The 24,303-nt window shown below is 41.3% G+C and overlaps 1 protein-coding gene and 1 long non-coding RNA gene across 5 annotated transcripts; one reads left to right on the top strand and one right to left on the bottom strand.

The window, feature by feature from the left end:
* Window positions 1-506: 506 nt before the first annotated feature.
* LOC130595746 (very-long-chain enoyl-CoA reductase-like) lies at window positions 507-24,116 on the bottom strand. Of its 4 annotated transcripts, none has more exons than XM_057402746.1 (13): window positions 23,502-24,116; window positions 13,617-13,667; window positions 13,057-13,108; window positions 12,686-12,730; window positions 11,281-11,384; window positions 9,189-9,304; window positions 8,964-9,069; window positions 4,546-4,618; window positions 4,414-4,457; window positions 2,959-3,016; window positions 2,163-2,251; window positions 1,143-1,188; window positions 507-1,043 (listed from the first exon to the last, which is right to left on the bottom strand). In XM_057402746.1, exons 1-13 carry the CDS (start codon window positions 23,526-23,528, stop codon window positions 916-918), a joined length of 939 nt encoding a protein of 312 aa, XP_057258729.1. In that variant the 5' UTR covers window positions 23,529-24,116; the 3' UTR covers window positions 507-915. The 4 variants fall into 4 exon arrangements, 3 of the variants coding, with proteins under 3 accessions (XP_057258729.1, XP_057258730.1, XP_057258731.1); XR_008971381.1 differs by having other exon boundaries at window positions 944-1,043; window positions 1,143-1,269; XM_057402747.1 differs by lacking the exon at window positions 1,143-1,188.
* Window positions 4,004-8,727, top strand: LOC130595747 (uncharacterized). Its single transcript, XR_008971382.1, has 3 exons — window positions 4,004-4,039; window positions 4,650-4,809; window positions 8,486-8,727. It is a non-coding gene; the product is annotated as an uncharacterized LOC130595747 (long non-coding RNA).
* Window positions 24,117-24,303: the final 187 nt, after the last annotated feature.

Raw genomic sequence — 24,303 nt, 5'->3', positions numbered from 1 at the left:
TTGTAGCTGATTTTTCTTCTTGGCTCTGAAAATAGGAAGGGAGCTGAGGACTAGCAGTCACTTCATGTATCTACAAAGTGTATAAAAAAATATTCAGAGAATACTGACATAAATTGCAGGGTAAAAGGTCCTTTAGTATCATAAGGACTTGTTATAGGAAAACAGGCCAAATATCACAGATATAGCATAGATCAGATCTTCTGAACCTTATTTACTAGTATGCAATCTACTAATGCAGAAGACTGAAACCAACCAAACAGAAACCCCACCAGCACCATCAACACAGGGTGTTACATCCTCAAATACTACAAATTGCTTCTCACTTGACATTCTTTTGGCAAATTAGGGGTTAGACCCAAATCAGGTATTTCAGATATTGCCTATTTCTTTATTCCAGAAAACCATTCATATTCTTTGGTAATGTTATGTGTTACAAAGCACCTGCCTCCAGGCAGCACACTCTTCTTCAAGTCAAAGAGGGCAGATCATGCAACTGTATTCAGGCTGGCTGAACTGAGCTCTCCAGTAGTTAGCTGGTATGTCCTCATTCCAATGTACTTACGTCTTGCAGAATGCCACTGCTAAATTTGGAGCTGCTTTTCAGCACAGACTTCTCAGTATCTCTGATCCATCAATCTAAATAGACTTGTACATAATCTAAGTCAGTCAGGTTACAGTGAACTCTAGGGGCTTTTGACTGCCAGCTGTGCAGTGAAGCCCTATTTCTAGAAGGTGCTTCTGAGTTGAGAATTCTTGAATGTATAGAAGTGTAGCTTTCAAGTGCATACAGTTTCCCTCAGCAGTGGAGATTCAACATGCATCAAAACCCTTTACATTTATTCACTTATTTGGGAGGAGGTTTATAAGCTTTTTCTTCTTGAAGTTCTGTGCAATATTCAAATGCAACCTTTTTTCTTACAACAAAAAGGGAATAATTGGCATTCGAAGACTTGGATAATCCTTGAATTCTCGCAGGTAGGTGCAGTGTTTATCCTTTGCCCAGACTGTCATCTGAATGAAGCAAAGCAAAGTGAACAGCCCCACTGGAAAGAAGGGAGAAAAAGATACATTTCAGTATCAGATTAAAAACTTGATCTTGTTGCTGACATCACTTCAGGAGGAAGTACCAAAACATTACTCACCTGGAACACACTGAGTCATGATAGTGAAACTGATCCAGGTCCCCACCTGTTTTGGCCAAGGAAATTTAAAATGTTTCTGGTGACAGCATTTGCATTTATGTCTCTATTGATCAAAACCAACCTTGTCCTAGTATAGGTAAATAAAAAAGCCAAGGTCAGCCAGATCAGTTTCTAGTGTTAATAACCTTTAGCCAAAAAGGTGAACAGTGCCTTCTTATCACAAACAAAACCTTCATGTTTGCTTCCACAGCTATTACCATGAAAAAAAGGTAAGCATTACAACATAGTGTCCTTTCCATTTCTCTGCCTACTTTGTATTTATCGTCAGTGCCAGGAATGATAACTTCCTGTCTGAGGCCAAGTTCTCTTCTCATTAACATCTGTTAATCACCTCTGAAGTTAAAACCTGATGCTGTCTTTCTGTGCAAGAGTGAATTTTACACTGAGTTGCACTGGTTTTAACTGCTTTTGAACCTGAGTCAGGAGTTTGGCTCCTGATTAAGGAATATGAAGCAATAAAATGATTCAAGCTTCTGAAAGAATCACAACCAACACAAGCAACTGCATAACAAGAAATGGGGAGGTCGACCTGGGTCTGTTTTCCTCTACCACAGTGTATTCTATTTGTGTGTGATATTCCTCATATTATAACCACCAGGTGCTCCCATCCCCTCACTGCAGCATACATTCAGTGGCAATTATTTCCCTGTTCTTGTCTGCAAAATTTGCACTGCTTTAGACTCATAGAGTCAACTAGGTTGGAAAAGATCTTTAAGATCAAGTCCAACCTGAAGCACAGGCACAGGGTCTGGACTATCTGTTTACAGTTAGCCCTTGTAAGTACTGCCTCAGTGAAGGAGAGGAAAACCAGACAAGTTCCTGTCTGAAATCTGATTTCATGGGGTTTAGGAGAGGAGGGGAAAGGTATTGAACTGAACTGTTTCATGTTTAACCTTCCAAAAGAAATGAAAATATATTCAGCCAAACTAAAATCTAAACATCTTGTTTGAAAATACATACCTCATATGTATAGTTAGGGCAAGATACAAAGAAAAACAGCCATGTGAAAGGATTCTTTGTTGGATATGGGATCTTACGGGTTTTGGATCCTATAGATCAGAAAACAAATCACAAAATGTTCACATTCCTAAGTATATTGTTTCCTATAAAGACAACCCAACTCTGCCTACTCGTGTGTCTCATCACTGTCAGAAGGACAAGCAGGATGTGGGGGGAAAACAGGATGTCCTCTGGACACGAGAAGGAATGGGAGGAAATGTTCTGGGCATTAGAAAATCATCTACATATGCCTTTGATCACAGCCACTCCCGTAAGAAGAGGTGTACCTTAAGTTTTAGATTTAGAAGTTAAAGGTTTTCTTAGGTTGTCACAAAATGGGGATTTTAGCAGTCACAGTTGATAGCTGTATGATGTTTGACTCCTGCCTAAGGAATCCAGGCCTCAACAGAGATCTTGTGCCCCCCTATAGAAGCCAGTGAAATTACTTCCCTTTGCTCACCAAAGCATAGCTTATACTAGCTCTGTTTCCTTTTGCACTCTCAGTGTAACTAATACAACTGCTCCTCCCGACACAATCTGAACTGATCAAAATTCCACTAAGATAGGAAGTGCTGTTTAACAATCTTGGATTCCTTGTACTGTCTGATCTCCTGTAGGATCCAATCTCAACAGCTCTGAGCAACCTGTGCTCCCACAGCAGTCAGCTAGCAGGTATCAACACCCTCCAGGATCCCTCTTTCATGAGGTAGAGTAACTGTAGAAGTACTGAATGGCTGCACCAAAGTGCAGTTTTTACCATTTCTCTGGAGGTCACTGAGTGCAACGTGAATGGAAAAATTTCCAGCTTCACACAGCTGCAAGAAAAAAGCATAACAGGGTTAAACATGTGCTTCCCTTCTATTGACTCTTCTTCCTTTTGTTATTTCCTGGGGTACTTACAAAAAAGGGGGGAATAAGAGGAAAGAATCTATCATAAGCATAATAAATATCCTTAACCACAGTTGCCGTCTGACAGGGGGACGGAATGTCTTGGTTCAAAGATGAGCCCATATTGTACTTGTACGTACTTATACTCACATATATTTATGAGATTTGCCAGCAAATGTGGACTCTCTGTCCAAAGGATCAAATTTACTGCGTATATAATCCCTATGAGATCTAAACGCAGTAAACCAAAGGGGATAAAAGTAAACCTTGCTTATCTTTTGATAAAAACTTGCTTTATGTTTTGATTATACTTACGTCTTTAAAATCACCAAAAACCCTATCATTTGAATAGTTCTGGTTTCTCAAAAATTACTAGAATCCTAAAGAAAATTAAGGACTCTTAAGTTTTCTTCTTTAGAGTATAATTTATAAGAATCATGAAATATAATTGACCCAGCTTCCTCCATGGATTTGAAATAATGCCTCACCAATCAATTATGCAGGGAGTGTATTGAAATGACCCATTTACACAATTATGGGCAGTCTCCAGCATCTGCAAAGCATAACTATTAAAGCAAATGACTGGTGCTCAGAGCTCCTGAGTTTTATTGCTGGCTCTGTGCTTTCAGCTATGTAGTCTCTCTATAAAATGAAAACAGGTGATGAACTCACAGAATTTTCCTACTGCGAAGCTGCTATGAGATCCTGTAGTTACTGACAGTTTCTCAAAGCAAGTGAACAGCTGATGTTCTAAACAAGTTACATATACATAGAAAGAATGGGTACATCGTGTCGGCTACTCTAATGTTGCTTCTGCATGTATGAAATGTTCCTAGGAACTGTGAGAATGAACAGGCAGTGACTTAAGGCTTTTTCTTCCTAAGGAAAACTATAAAAAACTTCTGAAGCCCACCAAATGAACACCTATCCCTGGAAATGATCAGCAACAGGTATATACTTTCTTAGTTGGCCCGTTTTCTGAGTTTTGTGATCTGTTGTGATCCTTAACACTCCAACAGTTCACAAAACAAACTCACCGGCTTTTAAACACAGTGTCACAAACTGATAGTTCAAGGCTTCTTTTAAAGGTTATGAGAGATAATTATCCCACTCTTGGAATGGATACTGAATCAAAATCTACCCTTGTGTACAAGATCACATTAAAAACTGAATAGATCTGTTCAGTATGCAAGTGGTCAGCTTCATAGTATGTCCCAGCTGTTGAAGTTCTAAGTACCTGCTTATCCTAGTCACTCCCCTGCTTATACAACATCAGAAATAAAGCAATGTGTTTGTAATTTTATTAAAAGAACAACAAACCTACCAGAAACATGATCACAGCAAAATTTATCTGTTTTTTCCCATAAGCTATAAAAACAAAAAAGTTTACATGTGAGTAGCACAAATAGGCAAATATGTAAGTACTTAAATCATAGAGAGTTGTTTTGCTACTTACAAGGAGGAGTGTAAAGAGGATGATTGATGTAATAAGCAAGCCAAGCTGCAAATCCCCAGTAATACAAGCAGTTCTGAAAAACAGGGAATTTTTCTTTGCTTTAGTACAATCCTCTAGGCCAGTATTCACTGCAAGGACCACTGATAGCAATGAATTGGGCTGATTCTTCAAGCCACTGATAATACAACAGAAAATGACAGTACTAAGTGTGGTAAGGCGGGAGCAGACAACAGGAGATTACAGGAAGAACATAGTGCGCATCCAGTAAGATTTCCTGACAAATATCTTGAAGCTATTAAGTTTGTAAACAGTTTTGGAACATATGATCATAGTACTGAAAACAAATCCCATTTTGTCTGGCAAGCCAAAAGATCCAAAAGATGAAGTGCCACCTAGGCTGTATGGTGAAGAGAGACCTGTTATGCTGACCACTGAGGCTTTGTAAAACCAGATTTAGGCACTGTGCTTCTTCTCTGCTTATTACCTTGTATTGCCCAATCTCTTGCCTTTCCTCTTCTCCTTCACCCCATCAGTTTTCTTTCTTTCTTTCCCATGATTTAACTTTCCCTACCTACAGTCATGGTGCCTGACGTTTTCCTTTGCCCTTGCACTGCGGTATCTTTAGTTTGTCCCTTTTGCTGCTGTCATTGGCTTTCTGTGACCCAGCTTCCATTCTCTAAACTCTGCTAAAATACCTCATGGCTGGGCTGACCAATCTCAAAGCTTGTTCACAGGCTTCATCCATGAAAAAAGACTTACAATGTCAATCTCTGCCTCTCATTTGGATTTCCTTGCCCTGCTGTTTGTGGTTTTTCTTACGACACTCATTCATTACCTTGGTGACAGGTTATCTTCTCCCACCCTATAGGTAGGAGGAAGGCCCTTTGTTGGCCTATTCCTCTTCTTCCTCTATGCTCCCACCTGTGGGTCTTGCAGAGACCAACCTTAACCCTTTTCAACAACTCTGAAATTTGCCTCTCATCAGTTGAGATTTCTTCTTTTATCAAACCTAGTGCCTCAGCTTTTCATGTTTTAGGGCATGTTTGGTTATCATCTGCACTTCAGCAAGACCAAAACTGAGCTCTTCATCTTCCTTTCACCATTTCTCCTGTTCTTTTCCTTTCTCTGATCTTTCCTTCCCTCCTGTTTTCACTTAAGTGAAGCACTGCTCCTCTTACTCTTTCTTGTGATGCTTTTTTCTTGGCTTTCCATAGGTTCACATACCTTAAAGACTTCTAGGTCTTTCTGCTTTCTCCTTCACAGCTTTCCTTTCCTGCTCATGAAGACAAAATCCGTATTTCAGGCTGCATTCTTTCCTGTTCTGGCTGGTCTAACTGTTTGGTATTTTATTTGGAATTTTTCAGCCTATACAAACCAGAACTGAATTTCTGGTAATAATACCCCAAACAAGTGGTTACCTCAGCATCTGCAGCCCATACTACCTGACTGCAGTGTCTCCTGGTGTGTTTTGCTGCAAATGCTGGTGAAGGGTAAACCTTCCCATCTGTTGCAAATGTTGGTATCAAACATTTTGTTGTCTTCCCACTTCCATTTCAGAGTTAATTGAACCACTGAAGTTCTCAGAGACCTCAGACAAAATGGACACCCTTTGGGGTATGCTGTAATACAAGCACACAGTATGTCCTTGCTCTGAGATTGTATATTAATAGCTAACTGATGAGAAAGAGCAAATTATTATCCAGTAATTACAGATCAGGTGGGACATAAGAGAATTATAGAATCATAGAATAGTTAGTGTTGGAAAGCACCTTAAGATCATCTAGTTCCAGCCCCCCTGCCCTGTGATTACTTCCCTTTTCCTCAGGAAATGCAGCAGAGCCAGAATGACTCCCATGAGGAACAGTTTAGTGGGTGTTCTGTCCATAAACTACTTCTTCCTCCCTAACACTAGCTTCTTCCAGCATAACCTACAATTTACTAACTACTGTACAAACCTAGGAGGAAACAGTTTCTTGTAATCTTGAAACGGCATCTTATGAAAAACCTGTCCCTAACTTCAGGGCTTGGCACAGGATGGGTCATAGGGCAATGTATTTCAGTAAACAAATAAATTATCATGGCTCAGCTCCCAACAATAAACGACGTAATTAAGCTAAGCAAGTACTGTTCATCCAAATAACGTGTTTTGCTGCAAGAGTATTCCTCAGTTATAAGGAAAGGAGCTTTAAGAGTGGAGTCTGCCACTGCTAAGGTCCTTAGCAGTAACACTACAAATGTCTAGATGCCACTAGAAGTCATATTGCTCATAAAGCCTCCAGTGAGGTTCAGATGGGAAGAGTATACGCAGACTACATGCAGACTTTTGAAAGAAATTGTTTCTGTGACTGTTTCATATTCCAGGTAAATAATACAGTTTTACAAAAATCTTTTATGAAAAAAAACATAAAAAATTGTGGATCAAGATCAAATCTTGCAGGGATCCCATAAATAAATTATTCCTAAGTTCACAAAGTTATGGCTAGGACTTTTATTTTCTCTGTTCTAACTGATGATCCCTATGATGGCCACAACTATTCCTTAATGCTCTGCCTATGTTTATTCATGACTAGCATGTACCCTTCTGTTTGTCTCATTATATTGTCTTCTGGTTTAAATGGTATTTCTTTAGGTCTAGGGTTTTTTTTTCCTCCAGGTGTTTTTATAGAAAGCAGCAATATCCCTTCTATTTACCCATGCAAATGTTCAATGAGACTAGTTATAAGGTTATAATCTTTGAGGAATTCCACTGGTACCTCCCTATTATTAAAGGCCTGACATGCTTTTCCAGCACAACCACAGTCATCTTTCCTTTAGTTAGTTCCTTTATCACCACACAATTTTTGTATTCATCCCTATCTTATTCAGTCTGAGCCAGTTGTTTACTAAGTCCACATATATCAGGTGTTCTACATTTCTGCTTTTGATGTACCCCTGCTGCATTTTATGGCATTATTTATTCCTATTTCCATTTGGGAAACAAAGGATGAAAATCACAAATCTCATCAATTCCTGTCTCAGATCTTTGTTTACTGAGACTGAAGTGGGTCTTATTAAAGATAACATTCCAGGTGCTTAGGAAATAGTCTATGTATATCTGCTATGTATGTGATCAAACACTTGAAGCAAGAAGCTTTGTCTACCACCTGCATGTGAGAGGAAAAAGGAAGAAGATATGATATGATACTTTTCTCACTGGCACAATTTTGGAGTAAAAACACTGAAGTAAATGAAATTATACAAGCAAATCAAACCCAAGCACTGCTAAGAGATAGAAGAAGAATTGTGAGCAACTTTACAGATGAAAGCGAGTACAACCAACCTGAGAAGGTGGAAAAGTTGAAGCAATCGGAATGATCAGTACAAATGTCAATTTTAGCAACAAGTTTGTATGGTCTGAAAGGAACAAGTAGTTGTCAGAGACAGCAGTGAGAAAATGAAAACTTACCACACTGTACACATCCTTTTTCAAGGTAAAGTTGCTCATTTTTCTGCTGTTTAGCATGCATTAGCTGCTCCTGTGTCAAGAACAAGGCTTTAAGAAATCTACTAGCCTTTTAACAACCCCTGCACCCTTCCACTGTAGAAAACACCGTAACTTGCCAGGAAGGATTTTTCCCGAGGGCCGCTGCTCAACTACAGACCCTCCCTCCATTTGGAAAGCATGAAGCTGCTACCAGAACTACCAGAACGCATCCATTAGGAGTTAGCCACAAGGTAGAGCTTCGGCTGCTGGAAGTATGATTGCCATAAGGCAAATTCCAGGGGTCTGTCTAAATACCAAATGTTAGATACCCAAATGCTGATACTATATGCTTTTCCAGTTCCCTGTCTTCCTGAATATAAAACATGTATTTGAATAGCTTTGTGTATTCTGTTGCAGCCATTTGTAAAATAACTGCAGCCTGCTCGTAACCAGGCAGTTCACTGTACTACTTCACAGACATCTAGGCCTGCATCTCAACAACTGCCCTATTGCACAGCAGCAGTAGGAACATTAGGGAGTGCTCTTGCAGGAGAAGAAAATACAGAACAACCAAACTGCTTTGTGCTGGATCCCAAGTAAATTAGCAGTTGCTTAACAGTAAAGACAGTGTTCAGGGCAAAACCATTCAACATTGTGCCTGCCTGTGCTATGTTGAAACATCATGCTGTTACTAAAACCTTCTCTGCCAGGAAGCTAGCTGAGTGATTCTGAAAGAGCAATGAGACTATTATAACATGAATAACAGTATGGCAACATGTGGGTTATACAATAGCGACATTAAGAAATCTCTTGATAGAACTACAGCTTTACAGGTGAGATTTGCTGGGTATTACTGCAAAAGCCACACCAAAAGGTCTGTGCTGCAGAGGCAGAGCATAGGTTGGCTAGGTTGGATTTGCAAGAGGGACCATGGATAGATGCTGACACAATTTACCTTCACAATATTCCTCAGTGGCATAGTCCCATGGGAGAACCGATGAACAAATACTGTTTCAATCAACCTTTTGATGTAGTGGAAAGAATGGCAGATACATGCCAAGCTAGAAACAGCAAGACAAAAGCATTTAAGAGTGCTTAAAAAAACAAGTGTGGCAAGACATTTGGAATAAGACTACAATGCTAACAAGAAATACTTGCTCAGGCCTGAAAAAGGACTTACTTAACTACTGGATGCGGACTTGATGTAAACCTCTCATCCAGTCCATAGACAAAAGGCATGCGGAAATAAAACAGAAAATAGATGAACAATGGACCTGTATATTCTATCAAAAATACCTGCAAAAAGAGAGAAAATCATTAGACAGCTGAATTACATGATGATTTTGCTTTGGTTTCTTAGTGATAATGTAGTGGGATAAACCCCTCCACAGACCCAAGATGGTATTTAGAGAGGCAGGGACTGAACAGCAGGTTTGGGCTTAGGCTATGAAACTGGTAGACATGCATGTAAACATTTTGCAGTGCATTTGCCTCCATTGCATACAAACAGCTATTGCTAGTGCAGCTGACATAGCGTGAGCATGAAAAGATAGTAACAGCAGCCCAGAGATCATGATAAATATGCATGCATGTTACATTTACGCAGCTCTCACCCTCCTCTAGCCCTGAAAAATTATTGCTTTATTTTGGGTTAAAATGAAATCTGGTGAAGGATTTGTCTTGGAAAAGAGGAGCTTTGCTTCTAAGGAATTTATTTTGTTAAAACTGGAAACACAGATCGTAAGTGTTCACGGGTGACCCCGTCTGTATGAGCAGTTAGCACAGCCTGGGAAACAATCAATACATTATGTGTTCAAACAGTCTTTAATTTGAACACAAAGAGGAATAAAAAAAAGGAGAGAGGAAAGCAAAGAAGCTATTATCTAACTAGGTTTCATTTCAGATAGATGTGCATTTCTGAGGAGCATCACTTTAAAGTCAAGTTAACCTTGGGCCAAACATTAACAGTTGAATTATTCACACTTCTGCAGGTGAGGAAGGTAGGCCCATACCTCATTTATGGAGAAAGAAGGGAAATCAATTGCACTTCTGTCAATAAAAACCAAAACCAGAAACCAAACCCCAACCACTGTTTTCTAATGTATTACAGTTATTTTGACGCTCAGACAAGTTGTGTTATCAACTTCTGTACAAATCAGCATTTTCTCCAGTGAGGATCGGGTTTGATTGTAGATGACAAGTTTATCTTCTTTATTTTATAATACTGAAGTATTTCTTCCTTCACATTTGAAGTAGCTTGAAAGCCAGGGAGAGCAGAATGGAAAGGAATGATTATGGAATGGCAGAAGTTTGGTGTTAATCTGCGCTGTGATATTTTGGTATATATTAACGTACATGTGTCTTGGAATCTACGTGGCCATTAGAAGCTTTTGCCTGTCTTACTGTTGTGAAATAGCTGCCTGATTTATCAGCATTGCATGCAAAGTAATGATGTGAAGATTCAGTCTTGCAGAACATTTGACTTCCTTTATTTTCCCTCCTATGAATGCTGTCTTTGCTCTTTGTCATTAACACAAGGTTTTATTAATGTCTCATACCTAAGAAATGGCAAACATGCCTTTAAATTATGTGGTATTTTTTCCTTCTGTGCTGTTTCCTTAGAACTAGTGTAATATGTGCATCATGGGCCTTCTGAAGAACTGGAAGGGTCATTGGTCTCCTCACTGCATAAAGAAGTTGCCTGCCAAGCACAGGATTTGCATTTGAGCTAAGACAGTAAATATGCGAGGTCTTTGTGAATGGCTGCTAATGCTGCAGAAATTATCAGCTGTCACTCGCTTGCCACCAGCAGCCACACACAGACAGCTACTTACTGATCTTACTTTGTGAACTCCCTTCAGTTGCTGACATGTGAAGTTGTCACATGCCTTTCTTCAGGACAAACTTGTAGGAGTATAATCCTGATCTTTGTCAGAAGAGTTCTGCAGGCACCGTGAAGCAGATCCCCAAAAGCATTTAGGCGCCTAGTTCCTACTGATGTTGCAGTAGACATCTAAATTCATCTGAGAACCTGAAGCTTAGTTCAGCAGAGCCAGCCTACCCTGCAGCAAGTTTTCCCCTGCTGCTCTCCCAGGGAACTAGGCATTCAGAATATCCTCTTACTGCTTTCCCTGGTTAAATGAACTGAAGCAGTAAAGATTCATTGCCTGCATCCACTATCAGAGCAGGCATCATGCAGAAATATTGGAGACAAAAAACGATGTAAGGAAAAATTAACCATTAAAATGGCTCAGGCTTAAAGCATAGCTCACCGTAGTCCATCCTATCTGTGGCCCTAAATCTTTAAAGTATAAGGTAGCAGTTGTGCCAACAGGGAGGTTCTGCAGGATTTCCTCATCCCTCAGGGACTTTCCTTCTGAGAAGGAAAGAAGTAATTACATCAGTGAAATTCAAGTCAACTTTGGCAGTGTATTAACTTTAGATTGTGCTTTAACTTGTCTGTGGGAGTCTTTGAGGTGATGTGGCTTTATTGGAATCTCAATAAACAAACTGAGGATGTTTATACTTAATTACCATTTATCCCTGTAATCACATAAAACCCTGGATCCTCTAGGTCAGTTAGGAGAATTTTTGGTCCTGTATGCCTGCCTAGTCTAGTAGACTTGCTTCATTACTGCTACAGCAGAATTTGCTGATGGGTCACTGACCTTCACCATCGGTCACTGACCTCCTTGGTAGCTGCACCTCCATCTCTTTCATCTCTTATCATTGCTCACTGTCAAACAAACAGAAGCTAGGATAATCTGAGATAGGAAGGCTTTCCTACAGGTTTTCAATGTTTCCTTTTCTTGCCAACCAACCAGCTAGGAGGTGATTCCACAGCACTTTAGCTCATTCTCAAGTTTCTAATGCCTAGATTTGGGGGAATCTCCAGAAAGCCTGGATTTTCTCATTGCAAGTCTCATAACGTAAGTCCATGGAGGAACCTGGTAAGGTAGATCTTTGAAGAAGGGAATAAGATACTCATAGGCCTGTTTCCATGGACAGATCCTACTAATTCTCACCAGTATACTTGTAAGGAACTGTTTAAATAAAATTACACTTAATGGAAGTAAAAGAATTTGCCACATTTTATATTGAAAGCTAAGATGAATTAGCACAGCTTGGTAATTAGACTTTCTTTGTGTACCCAGGCCATGTACTAAGAAGCTTCTAGTAGCAATACCTACTACTGCATTAACGAAGCCAGCCAGCTGGCATCAGCTTTGTCAGCAAATCCTACATGTGTTTTGAATTAGCTTACCTCAAAAGAACTGTCATTCCTGCCTGAGAGCAGAGGATTATGTGAATTGAGAGCTCTAACTCATAGCCCTTTTTAGTGCTCTCAGCTGAGCATCGCTGTGGGGATCATTTCACTGCAGCTAAGGGAAATTGGTGTCACGATTCTGTGCTGCCTGTCTTGAGAACAGAAGTGCTCAGTAGTTAGAAAGTGCATTGGAATGATGTGCAGAGTCCTGAGTTAATTACCAAGCACCAGGCACATGGGTGGAAATATGTTCAATACTTTAAAAGTACTCAATTTATTCTGGGTTCTCTTCAGCCTTTGTAGTGCTAATTAACATAGCTGGAAACTCATTCCTAAGAGCTAATACCCATGCAAAGTACACCTTTTGTGCCAGGCCCCTGCTCAGAGCTTTGTTCCTCACAAGTACTTACTTGGATCAAGTTTTATAGACTGCCTTGCTGGATACCACCGAGGATCTGTAAGACCATACAGAATTGTGTGATACATGATGTTTTAGATCATCCAATACTATAATGAGTGCAACACAACAAGAGAAGATTTAGTTGAAATCTGTAGGGGTATTTATTCAATACGAATAGCTGTGAGAAATTCTGCAGCAGAAAAAATACAAAGGTGTACCAGGATAAAAAAACTACACTGAAATATCCCTGTGACCACATTCATATGCAGGTTACTCAGCATTATGTGTGTGCACATCACATGTTTCAAATGACATCATTTTCTCCTATTTATATGCTGTGTATTCTGTTGTGATGCAAACTGCTGCAAAAGTTATACTCACATAATTTATGGAACATCAATCTGATTTCCCTAATTGTGGCATTTGGTTCCACCTAGGCAATAAAAAAAAAATGGTATATGTGAGATGCATTCTTTGATAGACAATAACTAGGTCTGAGAGTATTCAAGCAGAAATGTTACTCAAACAGTGTGACAGCATAGCTTTTTAACAGATGGCTGCATTGGTATGGGTGGTTCAAGGTACTTCTTGCAGGAAAAAGGGAGGATAATTTGTGACATCTGCTTCAGAGGCAGCTTCTGTAGCAATGGTCAAGGGTTACTACAACAGCATTGACACTTTGGTGGCTTATGAGTGAGTAAAACACAACTGGCACAATCTCACTGAAGCAGCTGAACTCGTCCTCTTTGCCCAAAGGCTCCTTCTGGAAAAGGGTTGAAGGAGTCTATAATCAGTATGAAGTGTGTATAATCGTTGCCTCTTTATCAGCCAAAGGAAGGCTATCAGGAAATTAGATACCCTTCATAAACACTAAGTTTACTTAAGAAAAGTTATTAGTTTTTAAATAGTCACCTAGCCTTTTAAACAGGTTTTGGGTTTACCTTATCTAGGAAGCATAGCTGTTCCTTTGTCTTCCAGTCAAGGATTTCCACCTGATAGGACACAAAATTAGAATTACTAATGATAAGATGAATAATCTCTAAACTCTCACTTGCTTCCTGAATTCACAATCGTTGCTCAGGGTGAGACACCATATTTCTCAGATGTGTGGACACTTCTGGTGTGCTCAAGAGACCGCTTTAATCATAGCCAGGTTCTCAAAGCTCACAACTTGCAAATAAAAGAGCCTTTTTGCTAAATAAATTGTATTCAGAAGCAGAAGTAGCTAACTTATTGATCAAAACACACTGATCTGGGGTATTATGCTACAGCAAGAGGAGCAACTATGGGGCAGAGACAGGAATTCACAAGAATCACTAAGGAACACGATGTTTATGATTTGTAAAAGTAGAAAGAGAGTTGGGAGGAGCAAGTGCATATATATGCCTGTAAGCAATATTCAGAGTACATACATATTGAAGATTAATGTGCATTGTTTCCAGAATATTTTAATTGTAAAGAGATTGAAAAATCTTAGTGGACATAGTGAACAAATGCAGCTAAAGATCTGGACTTCACAGGTCCTTAAGAGGCTGTTGTAGGAATATTCGGCATTACTCTTGCTTCTCAGATCACCTGTGTTAGTAGCTACATTTTAGCGTTTTACACTCCAAGCCATGGTTTAGCTACAGCTCTGAAAAGGAAAGAGCACTTTATTTCTGTGATCAAATGGCACTTTGGCAAAAGGTCATGATTTTAATCAACAGCCAAGCAGAAAAGGTCCGAGATGTGTTAAAGCCCAGTTGCAGCAGGATAGCAAAACCTGAAATACAGAAGTGGTGCTTTGATTTCATTTGTTCTCATCAAACACTGTAAAGGAACTTTGTGGTAGAGCTAAGAATGAAAGTCCAGAGTTTATCTGTCACACTAAGTGACTGGGACTGTCATTACTTTGTACTGAAAGAGTTTGTTGTTTGGATTTGTGGGGGTTTTTAAAATAAACATCTAGCATGAATTACATTTGGTATTAACTGGCCAAGAAGATGGATTAACATTAGACTTTAAATATGATTCCTTACTAAAAATAGGAGTCACAGTCCAGTATCTTTTTAATAGGGTTGCTTTGAAGAGATCAGTTGGTTAGAGTATCTTATTTCTGTGTTTTACTTGTCCCAAATTGTTCTTTCTCTATTGGTGCAGCACTTCAGCCAGAACTATAAGATCTGATCTCCACAAGGGATACCAATGCAGTGATATTTTCTACCTGTCCATTGTAAACTCTTAAGTGTGACATCAAGGGAGGTAAGCATTTTTCCTCCTTTGGGATAAGTAACGAATATGTGATAGATTATTGGGATATTATGTGTTTTCCCTTCATTTTTTGTATTTGAAATAACCCAAATTTCAAGTTTTAATGTCCCTGTGGATCATCTCCATGGGAAAGCAAATGAAGTGAACTCCCTTCCCAGAGGGTGGCTCTTGAAACATAGCATTTTGACTGTTGCAGTCCACAGAACAAGTACTGTGGGGGTTGTAAAACATTTTTTGTTCCTTCTGATGCCGAGTTCCTATGAGGAACTTCTGGCGTATCTCAAAACTCTTGTGTCAGTGAATACCATTGGGCTGCCCTACAGATTGCAGCAGTACCCACAGTTTTAGCAGTCCCCTTCCCATTCCATACCCACTCCCAGCATACATATTTTGGATCAGGATTCCCCAGGGGTAGTTTCTGGTCTTCAGTGGCTGTATTACAGAAACCTCCTCCAGGCCAATTACAGATTGGTTTTGGATGTCTTTCTGCCACTCATTCTCTTTTAGTAGGGTTATTCTCATTATGCACAATGGTCCGACTGAAAATCATGGAGCATTTTCTTTTGCTCTGCAGTTTGCATGAGAGTGGCTGTGCAGAAAATTAGGTACTTCTGTGAACCTCTGGAATTAGCGTGGAAAACAAATTACCCAAGATGCTCTATACTGATTTTGGTTCTATTCTACCACGTCTCTTTGAACTGGCAAACTGACATACCTGCCTGTACTGGCCCATTTCTTCAAATATTTAAAGGAAGTCTATAAAGATAATGAATCCAGACTCTTCTTGAAGGTGCACAGTGATAATGTGCCTACAAGGGGCCTACAAGAAAACTGAAGAGGGACTTTTTACAAGGGCCTGTAGTGACAGGACAAGGGGAATGGCTTTAACCTGCCAGAGGGGAGCCTGAGATGAGCTCTTGGGCAGAAGTTCTTCCCTGTGAGGGTGCTGAGGCGCTGGCACAGGGTGCCCAGAGAAGCTGTGGCTGCCCCATCCCTGGCAGTGTTCAAGGCCAGGTTGGACACAGGGGCTTGGAGCAACCTGCTCTAGTGGAAGGTGTCCCTGCCTGTGGCAGGGGGTTGGGACTGGATGAGCTTAAGGTCCCTTCCAATGCAAACCATTGTACGATAATGGTGAGAAGCAACAGACACCAGTTGCAATAAGGGAAAGTCCAATCAGATATACAAGGAAAATTTTTCACCATGATCTTGGCCAAACATTGGAAAAATATTGCCTAGAGAGGCTGTGGAATCTCCGTCCTTGGAGGTATTTTAAATTGGACTGGACAAGACGCAGTGCCATTTGATCTAGTTGTATCTGCTTTGAGCAGGAATTGGACTACATGACTTCAAGAAGTCCCTTGCAACCTAAATTATCCAATGTTCCTATTTTTATTTTTCCTTTTTTTGGACACCCATTCCTGAACTTCAGGCATTTCAATTACTTTCAGTTACTTTCAAGATCTAAGCAAATATCAACCTTTCTTTCCCTTTTCAGAAAGATGGAACAACTTCAGATTCCACTCCAGTCCATAGAAAGCAATGACAGATTGAAAACAAGGTGACCATTTATTCTAATTTCACACCTCTTAGCTGTATCAGAACATCCCCCAGAGTTTAGATGTTCCCTGCTTAAGGGACAGAGATTACATCTTTTCTGATATCAAGAAATGTTATCTTTTCTGAACATAATGGCCAACCACATGAACCCAGGTGGCACTGAACACAGTGTTTCCAGTCTTCAGGCACAGCACCAAGTCAGTTAATGTGTTGGTTGGCAACAGTTTTTAGATACCCAGCAATCTGTTCTTGGAACACTTACTGATGGGTATTATCTCTTTCAAACAGAAATGGTTTGGCTCAGGGAACTTGAATTTCTATGTGTTTTCACAGCATTTAGCACATTTAGACACTGACTGTTGGCTTGCACTAGTGCAGGATGACTTACAGTCCACTTCTTGTGTGAATTTTTAAAGGTATTTTAAATTACAGCTTCTCTAAAACTACATTGAGTAGAACTTAATCGATAATAGGCACATTTGTGCAAGGATAGCTATGTTAAAACTCTTTTATAAGTAACTATAAATATGTATCTCCAATGTTAAGATGACAAATCTATTGTATAAGGATTAAAGATTGATAGTGGCTTTCAAAACAGAAAGAATCTTAATTCTTATTGCTTAGAAAAGCTGGAGGGCAAAGGATATTATCAATACAGGATATAAGCAGAGAAAAGTACCTTCAGCAGTTAAAATTTAATTCAGAAAACAAAAGGGGGAAAAGTTTACTCATGGGGGAAACACAGTTGAGCAAAGAGCATTTAAAAATGAATTTTTAGGATGCAGTGTCCCTGCAGTAGAATTACAAAAAACTAGAGTTGATCAAATTCCTGTTTAAATAGTTTAAAGCCATATCAAGTGCTTAAGGATCAGCAGATCTTCAGAAATTATATGATAACTATTATGGCAACACTGACACATTTATCATGTCTTGAAAGTTGTATTTGCAGCCATTTGTACTCAGCAGATTGAGTAAACTGCAGCTGAGATGTTGTGAGACTGACATAAGCATTTATTGTATTGATTTCTTTCTAAATCACTCAGTAAAAAAGCCCTGCTTATTTTACAGTGGAGGAACTAATCAGCCTGAGAAAGAGTTATGCAGAATTCATTCTGTCTCAGCTATTAGAGTGCTTACACAAGTCAGGTGCCTTGAGTTTAACACTTAAAAAAATCCAGTGGTTGCCCAGTCCTAACTACCTTTTTCTTACCTTTTTATTTTCCTATGGAATTAGCCATTTTTTCTGTCTCCTGAGACTTTTCTGGTAGATTGTTTTGTTCCTGAAGAAAGGAAGCATGCCTTAGTGTGATCTCACACAAGGGCATATCAGGAATAACTTCCTTGAAGTCAATATTGTTAAGCCAAAGGGCCTTTTAAACCATCGTAAACTTGTTGCATGCACAGTGTCCTGAGGCGGGGAATTCCATGCTGCGTGAGGAATCCCAAAGCAGAACCAAAGGCAAATGTTTAACCACGAATCGAAATGTCACCATCTTACCTGTGGAGGGCTATACCTTATTCTGTAAGTAGTCCAACTAAGTAGAGCCTTACCTCTCTGGAGCAATTAGCTCACATTTCAAGAGACTAAAACTTTATTACATTGTTTGACTGTGTATAAAGAGAAAGGATACAGTGACACCCATACTGAGAAGGTTTTCTGCAATTAAATTTCACTTTTGTAGAATTTGGATGTCTAACATTTACAGGTTCACAAGATTTACACTAGGTGCTTACTCCTCAGCTTCCTAAATTCTGTGCCTATGCAAAACAAGGAGCACCACTGTATGAACTGTGCTGAAACTCATGGTACATTTTTAGTTCTTTCACCTGTTTCAGATCCATTAGTTAGGCATGCTTGCATCTAAATCCTGGAGGACCTTGATCCAGTAAGCATCCTTATCCCAAGCTCAGCACAATGCACAGCATTTAGAGTATTTTTGAATGAAACTAAACTTTTAGCAAAGGAGATGATCTACTTCTTCATGCTGTGTAGATAATGGTCAGACACATTGCCAGGAAGTGGCATTCTGCCATTCCCCACTCTGCCCATAGCTGGCTTGAGCCACCATCAAGGAATAAAGGATTCAAGAGAGACCAAAAAGTACAGGTAGGAAAGGACTGGAGTGTATTCCAGTGAAAAGCACAGTCTCCTAACAAAGAGAAATTCTGAATTCCTGTCTCTGGGCTGCTTCAAGCACTGCTCCTTTTCATTGTAATTCTGTTCAGCATTTACCTACAGTGGATGCCATTTGGGATACCACACAGTGAAGGGATAGAGTTGATGTAAACTTGGATACCTTAACAATATTGTCCAATCTGCTCTTGCAGCTGGGTGCCTAACCTGAAGGCATGGCAAACCACAAGCTGTCTTGTGGACCTGGACCAGGACTGTAACAGACGTAGAGCTACAGATGGTCATCCTTCAGAAAAACAAATCCATTTATATAATTGGCAGGACATAAAAGGAGTCAGTGTAAGAACTGTCAGGAAGGAAAAGGAGGGTGTGTTCCCTCAAAGTGGGAGGCTGGTTTATTTCTGACAAAAGAAAGATCTGTTAGAGGTTTGTGATTTCACAGTGAATTCTGGCTCTTGAAAGCCTATGAAAGGTTTCCAGCTTTTACTAGCATGACATCTTCCAGGAGGATACACAAGATGGGAAAGGAACCTGCACCAGTGAATACTGACTCAGTGGGCATTTACTTACACTGGCTAACAGAGAGCTGCACATTGCCAATTTCCCAGGCATACTGAAGAGTCACATCATTCACTGAGTATCACTGTCACTATGCAGCAGGCTGGATTAACTCCATCTGAGAACCTCAGCCAGCTTTGACTCAACACTAAGTAGACATCCAAGTTTTTCAACACCACTGTGTAGCCTTTTCCATGTTCAAGAGAATGTTTGTTGCCTCAGGGCTTTAATTTATGGTGATAATATTTAGGTAGAAGAGATTTATAAATTCTTAGTGAAATCATAATTATTTCTTTGCACTGTGATTTGCAATGTTTAACTTCAGTATCTGTAGTTCCATTACTACTGTTCATGGATCATTTGGTGTATAGATGACAAAAATGTATATCCAGTGTATGCTTTTGACATGGAATTGAAGAGAATGAAGAGAGAGAGATATTTTTTCCCCCCTTCTTAATTTTTCCCATTAAGGATGGGTCTGCTGTTTTTTACAGGGCAGGAAGACTGGAAGCCCTAGGAAGTTTGGACCTTACACTGACAGGTGAACTTACAAGATTTGTATTAATCTGTTAAAATATACTTCAGAGAAGTCCATTATTTTTTCTAAAATAGGACTTGATTTTAACCATAGCCTTCAAATTCTGATTACTCCCTCCCAAGTAATGTTTTACTAGCATATTTTCCTATGCAAAACTGGGTTTCTCTCTCAAGCTCCATAGAGAAAAAAGGACAAATTGCTGTCTTTTAAGTAAAGCAGCACAACTGAGTGTTAGAATGTGTTGGTAAGTGTGCGGAGAAGTGGTGAAGGAAGAGAAAGGGAGAATATTTTTCCCTATCATCTCATCTCTTTCTGTGATAATAATCTATGTGTTACTTGTGAGAACAGAGCAAATGTCTCCGAATTGGAGCAAAAATTCCACCAGTGTCCTTTTAAATGATCATTCAAATATCTCTCGTGTGGCCTTGTCTTGTTCAGGCAGCTCTTGGAGGATACAGACTCTTAAACTCATCTGCAGTCCTGCTTTTGGCACTTGCTCTCATGCTCTTAGTCGATGAGGCTCTAGACAGCAAAGCTCTGAGTGGGAGAAGGCTTTGTAACAGGAGCTGTGACATCTCAGCAATGTCAGCTTGGCAGCAGGCACCCCCTGCCTTGCATCCAGAGAGTTTTCATGGCAGGCAGAAGGGGGGAAACTTTAAATGCCAGGAAGGGAGGGCAGTACATTATTGCTTTTAGACTGTACTGCACATGTCAGTTCAGTCTATCCTCAAGGAGGGAAGGCTCCAAAACACTTTTGGCTATCACTGCTCAAAAAAGGCACTTCACATCCAGACCAGTTAAGGAAGCAAAAGTACAACTGCGGCTCTTACGCCACTGATTTTCTACAGTATGAGTGCATTTGTTCAAGTATCTTTCCCCCAGGAAGTCAGAGCATCATACCATTTTCTTTACATGAAATGCTTTTGCAGACCTGGACCTGTCAAGCAGAAAGAAAAAGTAGGATTCATCAGCCTAACTTCAGAGCTCTCCACTACAGACATTTACATCCAAGCATGGCACATAGACATCCTTTGTATGGAAAGGAGAAAAGCAGGCGCTTTTAGGATAAACTGTATCATAAGCTCTGAAGCATAGGTGAAATAGGTCAGAAGAGCTCTAATCAATTTGGAGAAATGAGCACTCCTAGAGAATATTAGTTATCTAGATACAGGTCTCTACCATAAATCTCTACATTTGTGGAGGTGAATCTCCTCAAATTCTAAGGTGCAGTACTTTCAGGTATGCAAGTATTTCTTTAAACTGTAGTTGTTCTTCCTAAGCTTTTCCTATGTGATTAAGTGATAAAAAACCTGAGGTGAAATTAGAACCATACCAATACTTGAAGTAGACAAGACCTAATCTGGCATTATTACAGAATAAGAAATGTAGAGGCAGTCAGGGAAACATAAGTCTGGGAAGGAGTACAGGCATGTGGCTTTGCACACTGGTTCTGCCACAGACATGAGCAGAGGGAAATCACTCAGACGCTCTGGGTTTTCTTGCTGTCCATCCATTACACCCAGCATTACACCCATCTGAATTAGGTGGTTGCTCTTAATTCTTGGTTGTTTCAACACAGCTAATTCAAAATAAGGGGTTAAAAGTACTTCCAAAGCTGAATGTGCCTTTCACTGGCTTCTTAGTAGTCACTGTAATACCATGTTGCCTATTTTTTAAGTGTTTTTGTCTTAGCTGCACTGAGAAAGACTCCGATAAAGAAAAGGAAGGGAATTAACAGCCAGTGGACACTCACAATCAGCTGGATGTTCTTGCCCATCTTTTTGCAGGTCTGTTCACTAGAGAGTAATTTTATCCGTGCATGCTATGTTCTCAGGAACCTGTGAAATTGATTGTGTACTAAGTGTGATCAAATGCACAAACTCAACAAAACAGGAAGAAACATTCCACCAGTGAACCTCTGCTAAACTTGGAACAGTCGTATCCTAAACAATTCAGTCAGCCACAGTTTGGTGATCGCAAAGTGCCTCGTGATTCCTATAAGGAAGTGCCATTGAATAGCAATAAAGGGTAAATGGTTTAAAGATATATGGGGGAAAGTTCAGAATGCTACAGTGCCTCAGACAGGGAATGTTAACATTTGTAACACCTACAGAGATTGGGAGAGGTGGGGACACTTACCACCTCTCTTTTGAAAGCTCAGTTTTGAATGCACAGTGGGGAAATGCAAGTCAGAATTCAAAACCAATTAATTTGTAACAGAAAGGAACTCTGTGGGGAGATCAGTGCAGAGAGTGATACACAACAGCACTGCTCAGAGCTACCTAAGACTTTGTGCCTAGTAAGATGGAGTAGATCACTCCGCTTTCATGTGTTGCCACATCTGTAAAGTCAAGTGACAATAATGATGTCTGTGCTTTTGATGTCTTCCGGTAACCAGTGCTATTTAGAAGTTCAGGCAGAAGAGCAAACCTGCCGAGCAGACAACGACCAAAGACATTCAGAAGGGTAGTACACATATGCCTGCTCCTCCATTTGGATCTCCCAAGAGCCTGGGACACTGGTAGATATGCAGGAGGCAGTGAAAAGCTTGGTTGCTTTTCCTTTTAGGAACCAGGGAAGCCAACACTGCAGAGGAAAAGGCAGGTTGTAGGTCCCTACCTTGCACTCACAAGAGCCAGAGCCAGCTTATTTTGCTAAATTGTTTGTCATTTCCAGAACACTTTTATACTATTTCTATTCCCCGGTGTTGGACACTGTTAAGATTTGGCTGGACAGGGTGCTGGGACATCTAGTCTAGGTCATACTTTGCCTAGAAAGGTTGGAGCAGATGATCCCTAAGGTCCCTTCCAACCTAGGATTCTGTGAGAGCTTTGAAAAGCAAAATCAGAACTTTTAGGCCATGGTAAGTAATAGAGGAGCAGCCACTTTTCAGGTGGTTTTGAACTCTGTGAATGTTATCATGGTTTGGATTGTGCCCGGGGGAAGGAGGTGCGTTCGTTTTTAGGCAAGTCGTGCTGCAGAAACTGGAGCGTGAGCCTGCAGGAACAGGCTGCCGTTTAGCTTGTACCGACCTGTTTCTGCAACGCAAGCCACTCTGAAGCATTTTTGTGTTCTCCAGCCTCACTAATTCTAGCAGAGAGTCGGTGTGGCTATTTATATAAGTTGGTGAGATCCATTACACCTCACACTCACCAGTGCACGTTACTCTGCACTCTGTACACAAGGACCTGACTGTACTGAACTCCGTCTGGCGATTTATGGTTTCCCACGCAAGACTCGAACGCACCGGGCGGCGGGGTCTTCCCAGAAGTTGGGGACAGAAGGTGCCGAGAACATTCCTCGCTCTCGCTCTTTCCCTACGGCCGGGATGCGCTGCCAGACCCATCCCGGCAGCCTGATCACGGCTCCGGAGAATCCCCGGGAAGCCCAGAGCCATTGATCCTGCGCCTCCGCGGACTCCCCCTCTCTCTTCTCTCTCCGGGGCCACGTCCGAGGACCACCGGGGCCGCGGGGAGGAGGAGCGGCGAGGGGAGAGTGCCAGGGAAAGGCAAGGACAGGGTGGGCTGGAGCCCCTTCTCCCCAAGGAGCCCCATTCCGAGCGGCGTAAGCCCCCCCTACCGGTTCCCTCCGCTCGGGGCCAGGGGCTGGCACTTGGCTGGGCAGATCCTGGAGCGGATGGCTCCGGTTCCCGGGTGCTCCAATGCAGATGGAGGGGGAAAAGAGAGGAGCCCGCCGGGACACGGCGCAGCCCCGTCTGCCGACGGCAGGATGCTGCGGGGCCCAGCCCGGGCTCGCCCCGTCCGCCCCCCCGGCACGGCCCGCACCCACCTCGAAGAAGCCGGCTCTGGTGCCCATCCTGCGGGCCGCCTCCGGCCGCCTCCCGCCGCGGCACCGGCCCCGGGCACCACGCTGCGGCCAATCAGGCGGCGCCCGGACCCCCCGCCCCGCCCGGGTCCATGCTGCGGGGCCCCGGCGGCTCCGTGCACTGCCCGCACGGCTGGGAGAGGAGAGCGATGCTCACCGACCGCCTGGCGCGTCGGTTCTGTGGCCTGTCTGTCAAGGGGGGAGGGTTATTTTGCTTTGAACGTTGCAGAATTGCTACAGGAAATCAATCGTGTTTCAGGTTTTTTTTTTTGCAGCTCTGAAGTAGCTTCATGAGATAACCTGCACTAGAAGCATCCTCCTTTCTTCCTCTGGTAGTTTACATTGTGTTTCAGGGGTGATCGGACTGACAACAGAACTCTGCTGAGATCCCTTCTTCTCCTGTGATATGTTCCTGCCGCCGCTGAGAATTAAATGCATAGCATAAAGCAGTACAGACGCTGGTGCTGCTTTTCCTCCGCCCAGTCTTCCTTACGTGATATCCTTTTTCAAGAGCTAGGGTAATTAAATATCGGCAAATTCTACGCTGCTCTAAAGGAACATTGGTTTTTCACTGCCATAGATTTCCATTAAAGACACATGCTGTGTGCTGTTTGAAAACCTTCAGCAATCCCTAAATTTAACCTGCTTCCATGGAATCCTAACTATCAAGGTTACTTAAATGGAATATCAAAAAATAAGTTTCACCTAAAGAAAAGGCCTCTGCTGGAAAGCTGGAGGGCCAATCAAGAGCACATGACAGGACAGG

This window comes from Pezoporus wallicus, unplaced genomic scaffold (assembly GCF_028554395.1).
Source record: "Pezoporus wallicus isolate ANWC-B61680 ecotype Strahan unplaced genomic scaffold, APGP_CSIRO_Pwel_v1 contig_8333, whole genome shotgun sequence".
Classification (NCBI taxonomy): Eukaryota; Metazoa; Chordata; class Aves; order Psittaciformes; family Psittacidae; genus Pezoporus; species Pezoporus wallicus.
Note: the sequence above shows the minus strand (reverse complement) of the source record. Positions and strands in the feature narration are given on the sequence as shown.